A 7,832-nucleotide genomic window follows, 5' to 3' on the forward strand; every position below is an offset into this window, starting at 1 on the left:
TTGGTTGGTGGGTCTCCAGTGGGTGGGTTGGTGGGTCTCCAGTGGGTTGGTTGGTGGGTCTCCAGTGGGTGGGTGGGTGTATAATCTTGGCCTGCTGGAAGATTAAGCAGAGAGTCAGTAGGATGGTGACACCACCACTCATAGTGATGGTGACATCACCAGCCATAGTGATGTTGACACAACCACTCATAGTGATGGTGACACCACCAGTCACAGTGATGGTGGCATCACCAGTCATAGTGATGGTGACATCACCAGTCATAGTGATGGTGACACCACCAGTCACAGTGATGGTGGCATCACCAGTCATAGTGATGGTGACATCACCAGTCATAGTGATGTTGACACAACCACTCATAGTGATGGTGACACCACCAGTCACAGTGATGGTGACACCACCACTCATAGTGATGGTGACACCACCAGTCACAGTGATGGTGACACCACCACTCATAGTGATGGTGACACCACCAGTCACAGTGATGGTGACACCACCACTCATAGTGATGGTGACACCACCAGTCACAGTGATGGTGACATCACCAGCCATAGTGATGGTGACATCACCAGTTATAGTGATGGTGACACCACCACTCATAGTGATGGTGACACCACCAGTCAGTGATGGTGACATCACCAGTCACAGTGATGGTGACATCACCAGTTATAGTGATGGAGACACCACCAGTCACAGTGATGGTGACATCACCAGTCATAGTGATGGTGACACCACCACTCATAGTGATGGTGACACCACCATAGCGATGGCGACAGCACCAGTTATAGTGATGGTGACACCACCAGTCATAGTGATGGTGACACCACCAGTTATAGTGATGGTGACACCACCAGTCATAGTGATGGTGACATCACCATAGTGATGGTGACACCACCAGTCATAATGATGGTGACACCACCAGTCATAGTGATGGTGACACCACCAGTCATAATGATGGTGACACCACCATAGTGATGGTGACACCACCAGTCATATTGATGGTGGCACCACCAGTCATAGTGATGGTGACACCACCAGTCATAATGATGGTGACACCACCATAGTGATGGTGACACCACCATAGTGATGGTGACACCACCATAGTGATGGTGACACCAGTGTAGGTTACCAAAGTGTCACCATAGTGATGGTGACACCACTAGTCATAGTGATGGTGACACCACCAGCCATAATGATGGTGACACCATCATAGTGGTGGTGACACCAGTGTAGGTCACCAAAGTGTCACCATAGTGATGGTGACACCACTAGTCATAGTGATGGTGACACCACCATAGTGATGGTAACCACCAGCCATAGTGAGGGAGGCAGCACAACCACCACTACTACTACCACCACCACCACCACCACCACCACTACTACCACCACCAACACTATCACCACTACTACTACCACTACTACCAATACTACTACCACCACTACCACTATTACCACCACTACTACCACCACCACCACTACTACCACTACTAACAATGCTACCACTATTACTACCCCCATTACTACCACCACTACTACCACCACTACTACCACCACTACTACCCCCACTACTACCACCACTACTACCACCACTACTACCACCACTACTACCACCACTACTACCACTACTACCACTACTACTACTACCTCTACCACCACAACTACTACCACCACTACTACCACCACTACCACAACTACCACTACTACCATTACTACCACCACTAATACCACCACTACCACCACTACCACTACTACCATTACTACCACCACTACTACCAGTACTACCACTACCACCACTACCACCACTACCACTACTACCATTACTACCACCACTACTACCACTACCACCACTACCACTACTACCACCATTACCACTACTACCATTACTACTACCACTATTACCACCATTACCACTACTACCACCACTACTACCACCTCTACCACCACCACCACTACTACCACCACTACCATTACTACCACCACTACTACTACCACTACCACCACTACTACCATTACTACCACCACTACCACTACTACCATTACTACTACCATTACTATCCCCACTACTACCACCACTACTACCACCACTACCACTACTACCATTACTACCACCACTAATACCACTACTACCACTACTACCACCACTACCACTACTACCATTACTACCCCCATTACTACCACCACTACTACCACCACTACCACTACTACCACCATTACTACCACCACTACTACCACTACTACCACCATTACCACTAAGTAAGGCATCATTAAGCATTTGCTTAAATTTGACTCACACTAAATTTAGCGAACACTCAGAATTTAACAGACTTTATTTTTAGCTTGCTGTTTCCTACCCCCTCCTTCCTACCTCCCCTCTCCCCTCTCCCCTCTCCCCTCTCCCCTCTCCCCTCTCCCTGGTGAATACCAGTGGTGGTAGTATTCTCATTTGTGTCTGCTTAAAGTTGTATGCATGTACACGCCCGTGTGTGTACACTTCCTGTGTATGTGTGTGTGTGTGTATTTGTACTCAATTGTGGTTGCAAGGGTCGATTCACAGCTCCTGACCCCGCCTTTTCACTGTTTGATAATAGGTCCATTCTCTCCCTGCTTTATCATACCTCTTCTTAAAGCTATGTATGGATCCTGCCTCCACCACATCACTCTACAGACCATTCCATTTACTAACAACTCTGTGACTGACGAAGTACTTCCCAGCATCCCTGTGACTCATCTGAGTTTTCAGCTTACATTTGTAACCCCTTGTTGCTGTGGCTCCATATTGCTGCGTCCCCTTGTTGGTGTGGCTCCATATTGCTGTGTCCCCTTGTTGTTGTGGCCCCATATTGCTGTGTCCCCTTGTTGCTGTGGCTCCATATTGTTGTGTCCCCTTGTTGCTGTGGCCCCATATTGCTGTGTCCCCTTGTTGCTGTGGCCCCATATTGCTGTGTCCCCTTGTTGCTGTGGCCCCATATTGCTGTGTCCCCTTGTTGCTGTGGCCCCATATTGCTGTGTCCCATTGTTGCTGTGGCTCCATATTGCTGTGTCCCCTTGTTGCTGTGGCCCCATATTGCTGTGTCCCCTTGTTGCTGTGGCCCCATATTGCTGTGTCCCCTTGTTGCTGTGGCCCCATATTGCTGTGTCCCTTTGTTGTTGTGGCCCCATATTGCTGTGTCCCCTTGTTGCTGTGGCCCCATATTGCTGTGTCCCCTTGTTGCTGTGGCCCCATATTGCTGTGTCCCCTTGTTGTTGTGTCCCTTGTTGTTGTGTCCCCTTGTTGTGTCCCCTTGTTGTTGTGTCCCCTTGTTGTTGTATCCCCTTGTTACTGTGGCCCCATATTGATGTGTCCCCTTGTTGTTGTGTCCCCTTGTTGCTGTGGCTCCATATTGCTGTGTCCCCTTGTTGCTGTGGCCCCATATTGCTGTGTCCCCTTGTTGCTGTGGCCCCATATTGCTGTGTCCCCTTGTTGTTGTGTCCCCTTGTTGTTGTGTCCCCTTGTTGTTGTGTCCCCTTGTTGTTGTGTCTCCTTGTTGTGTCCCCTTGTTGTTGTGTCCCCTTGTTGCTGTGGCCCCATATTGATGTGTCCCCTTGTTGTTGTGTCCCCTTGTTGCTGTGTCCCCTTGTTGTTGTGTCTCCTTGTTGTGTCCCCTTGTTGTTGTGTCCCCTTGTTGCTGTGGCCCCATATTGATGTGTCCCCTTGTTGTTGTGTCCCCTTGTTGCTGTGTCCCCTTGTTGTTGTGTCCCCTTGTTGCTGTGTCCCCTTGTTGTTGTGTCCCCTTGTTGCTGTGTCCCCTTGTTGTTGTGTCCCCTTGTTGCTGTGGCCCCATATTGATATGTCCCTTTTGTTACAAAAAACGCGATTCTAAAAGCTTAGAGATCTCCAGTGAATACTAGATAGGACTGCCCTTCTAGCATCCAGCCTGTTACTGGGTTTTCGTAACAAGTAGTCAGTATCCTTGTCCAATTATCCATTAGAATTCAGTATGATTCAATAGTGCTTCAGGATTACAACTGGTAGGCTACTAACTAGAGAAATTAAAATTTAATAAATTTATTAATCATTAAGTTGTCTAGAGGAATATCAAATTAAATTAAATCAATATCAACAAAATAAGAATAATCACTTCTCTCATTTACAGTATTTTTGTGTTGAAAGGACATATCACATTTATAATTCTTAAGTACCGTCTGGTACATTAACATTTAATAAGATATTACAAATATGTACAAGTAAGTTTGTGTATACTTGTAAGTGCTCTAAGTAGTTCGCTATGTCTCACGACTCGACTAGACTTAAACAAGTGACTGACAAAGTCCTCAAATAAACTAACTTCTTGACCAAATGGCAATCAGAACAGTCTGCTTGAACAACAAAAAGAATGCTAAAGCCCAATAGCAATACAACAAGCAACTGCGACACAGAATCAGGAACAAGGAGATAATATAATGACACTAAGTAGGGACCATCAGCAGATCCTCCACAAAAGTTACAAAACTCCCATACTACTGAATCTAAGTTCAGCATAAGAAAATCCCCGACTGTGACAGTACACAGATACCAGTACAAATTAGGTCATAAGCTATAGTTCAGGACCTGAGTTACTCAGAGTGTCTAAGCGACACAACCTCAGTACAACGTCGAAAATCACTAAGTCTATACAATGTTCTGTGAACAGAGTTCTACAGAACTAACAAGAATAATGAGACAGACAATCTGTCCAACCACCAAGAGAGTCTAGACCAGACTGAATACTTCAAGCGAGGTGAGGACACCCCCCCTCGATCACGTGATAGCTCCGTGGACAACTGCAGCTCAGAAGCCGGCAGAATAACGAGCAAAGAGCGATAATTACAGTAGTTAGACAATCAAGACTTGAATTGAGCACATAATATGTTACATCCTACCTAACAAAGGAAACTACGTCAAATAACAATATAAAGCAATACATTTACGATTTAGCTATTATCGCAAATATAAGCTATATAAAATTAAATGAAAAAGTAATAATTATATATATACATAATAATCATTGTAACCCATTCAGGGGTTGCAACACCTTTGTTGTTGTGTCCCTTGTTGTTGTGTCCCTTGTTGTTGTGTCCCCTTGTTGTTGTGTCCCCTTGTTGTTGTATCCCCTTGTTGTTGTGTCCCCTTGTTGTTGTGTCCCCTTGTTGTTGTGTCCCCTTGTTGTTGTGTCCCCTTGTTGTTGTGTCCCCTTGTTGTTGTGTCCCCTTGTTGTTGTGTCCCCTTGTTGTTGTGTCCCCTTGTTGTGTCCCCTTGTTGTTGTTTCCCCTTGTTGCTGTGGCCCCATATTGATGTGTCCCCTTGTTGTTGTGTCCCTTGTTGTTGTGTCCCCTTGTTGTTGTGTCCCCTTGTTGTTGTGCCCCCTTGTTGTTGTGTCCCTTGTTGTTGTGTCCCCTTGTTGTGTCCCCTTGTTGTTGTGTCCCCTTGTTGTTGTGTCCCTTGTTGTTGTGTCCCCCTGTTGTTGTGTCTCCTTGTTGTTGTATCCCCTTGTTGCTGTAGCCCCATACTGACGTGTCCCCTTGTTGTGTCCCCTTGTTGTTGTGTCCCCTTGTTGTTGTGTCCCTTGTTGTTGTGTCCCCCTGTTGTTGTGTCCCCTTGTTGTTGTGTCCCCTTGTTGCTGTAGCTCCATATTGATGTGTCCCCTTGTTGTTGTGTCCCTTGTTGTTGTGTCCCCTTGTTGTGTCCCCTTGTTGTTGTGTCCACTTGTTGCTGTAGCCCCATATTGATGTGTCCCCTTGTTGTTGTGTCCTCTTGTTGTTGTGTCTCCTTGTTGTTTTGTCCCCTTGTTGCTGTAGCCCCATATTGCTGTGTCCCCTTGTTGTTGTGTCCCCTTTTTGCTGTGTCCCCTTCTTGTTGTGTCCCCTTGTTGCTGTGTCCCCTTGTTGTTGTGTCCCCTTGTTGTTTTGTCCCCTTGTTGCTGTAGCCCCATATTGCTGTGTCCCCTTGTTGTGTCCCCTTGTTGCTGTGTCCCCTTGTTGTGTCCCCTTGTTGCTGTGTCCCCTTGTTGTTGTGTCCCCTAGTTGCTGTGTTCCCTTGTTGTTGTGTCCCCTTGTTGTTGTGTCCCCTTGTTGTTGTGTCCCCTTGTTGCTGTAGCCCCATATTGCTGTGTCACCTTGTTGTTGTATCCCCTTGTTGCTGTGTCCCCTTGTTGTTGTGTCCCCTTGTTGTTGTGTCCCCTTGTTGTTGTGTCCCCTTGTTGCTGTGTCCCCTTGTTGCTGTGTCCCTTGTTGTTGTGTCCCTTGTTGTTGTGTCTCCTTGTGCTGTGGCCCCATATTGCTGTGTCTCCTTGTTGCTGTGTCCCCTTGTTGTTGTGTCCCCTTGTTGCTGTAGCCCCATATTGCTGTGTCACCTTGTTGTTGTTTCCCCTTGTTGCTGTGTCTCCTTGTTGCTGTGTCCCCTTGTTGTTGTGTTCCCTTGTTGTGTCCCCTTGTTGTTGTGTCCCCTTGTTGTTGTGTTCCCTTGTTGTTGTGTCCCCTTGTTGTTGTGTCCCCTTGTTGTTGTGTTCCCTTGTTGTTGTGTCCCCTTGTTGCTGTGTCCCCTTTTTGCTGTGTCCCCATATTGCTGTGTCCTCTTGTTGCTGTGTCCCCTTTTTGCTGTGTCCCCTTGTTGTTGTGTCCCCTTGTTGCTGTGTCCCCTTGTTGCTGTGTCCCCTTGTTGCTGTGTCCCCTTGTTGTTGTGTCTCCTTGTTGTTTTGCCAACTTGTTGCTGTAGCCCCATATTGCTGTGTCCTCTTGTTGCTGTGTCCCCTTTTTGCTGTGTCCCCTTGTTGTTGTGTCCCCTTGTTGCTGTGACCCCTTGTTGTGTCCCCTTGTTGCTGTGTCCCTTGTTGCTGTGTCCCCTTGTTTGTTGTGTCCCCTTGTTGTTGTGTCCCCTTATTGTTATGTCCCCTTGTTGTTGTGTCCTCTTGTTGCTGTAGCACCATATTGCTGTGTCACCTTGTTGTTGTGTCCCCTTGTTGCTGTGACCCCTTGTTGTGTCCCCTTGTTGCTGTGTCCCCTTGTTGCTGTGTCCCCTTGTTTGTTGTGTCCCCTTGTTGTTTTGTCCCGTTGTTGCTGTAGCCCCATATTGCTGTGTCCTCTTGTTGCTGTGTCCCCTTTTTGCTGTGTCCCCTTGTTGTTGTGTCCCCTTGTTGCTGTGACCCCTTGTTGTGTCCCCTTGTTGCTGTGTCCCCTTGTTGTTGTGTCCCCTTGTTGCTGTGTCCCCTTGTTGTTGTGTCCCCTTATTGTTATGTCCCCTTGTTGTTGTGTCCTCTTGTTGCTGTTGCACCATATTGCTGTGTCACCTTGTTGTTGTGTCCCCTTGTTGCTGTGTCCCCTTGTTGTTGTGTCCCCTTGCTGTTGTCCCCTTGTTGTTGTGTCCCCTTGTTGTTGTGTCCCCTTGTTGCTGTGTCCCCTTGTTGCTGTGTCCCTTGTTGTTGTGTCCCTTGTTGTTGTATCCCCTTGTGCTGTGGCCCCATATTGCTGTGTCCCGTTGTTGTTGTGTCCTCTTGTTGCTGTGTCCCCTCGTTGTTGTGTCCCCTTGTTGCTGTGTCCCCTTGTTGCTGTGTCCCCTTGTTGTGTCCCCTTGTTGTTGTGTCCCCTTGTTGTGTCCCCTTGTTGTTGTGTCCCCTTGTTGTTGCGTCCCCTTGTTGTTGTGTCCCCTTGTTGTTGTGTCCCCTTTTTGCTGTGTCCCCTTGTTGCTGTGTCCCCATATTGCTGTGTCCTCTTGTTGCTGTGTCCCCTTGTTGCTGTGTCCCCTTGTTGTTGTGTCCCCTTGTTGCTGTGTCCCCTTGTTGTTGTGTCCCCTTGTTGCTGTGTCCCCTTGTAGTTGTGTCCC

At 47.6% G+C, this 7,832-nt stretch overlaps 1 protein-coding gene across 1 annotated transcript in view; it reads left to right on the forward strand.

The window, feature by feature from the left end:
- Positions 1-506: 506 nt before the first annotated feature.
- The window catches only part of LOC128704169 (uncharacterized), a 97,097-nt gene continuing 89,771 nt past the window's right edge, over positions 507-7,832 (forward strand). Inside the window, exon 1 of the mRNA XM_070099013.1 lies at positions 507-839. Coding sequence (XP_069955114.1) covers positions 507-839 — 333 coding nt within the window. The remainder of the gene's footprint in view (positions 840-7,832) is intronic.

The sequence above is a fragment of the Cherax quadricarinatus genome, chromosome 66 (assembly GCF_038502225.1).
Source record: "Cherax quadricarinatus isolate ZL_2023a chromosome 66, ASM3850222v1, whole genome shotgun sequence".
NCBI classification, from domain to species: domain Eukaryota; kingdom Metazoa; phylum Arthropoda; class Malacostraca; order Decapoda; family Parastacidae; genus Cherax; species Cherax quadricarinatus.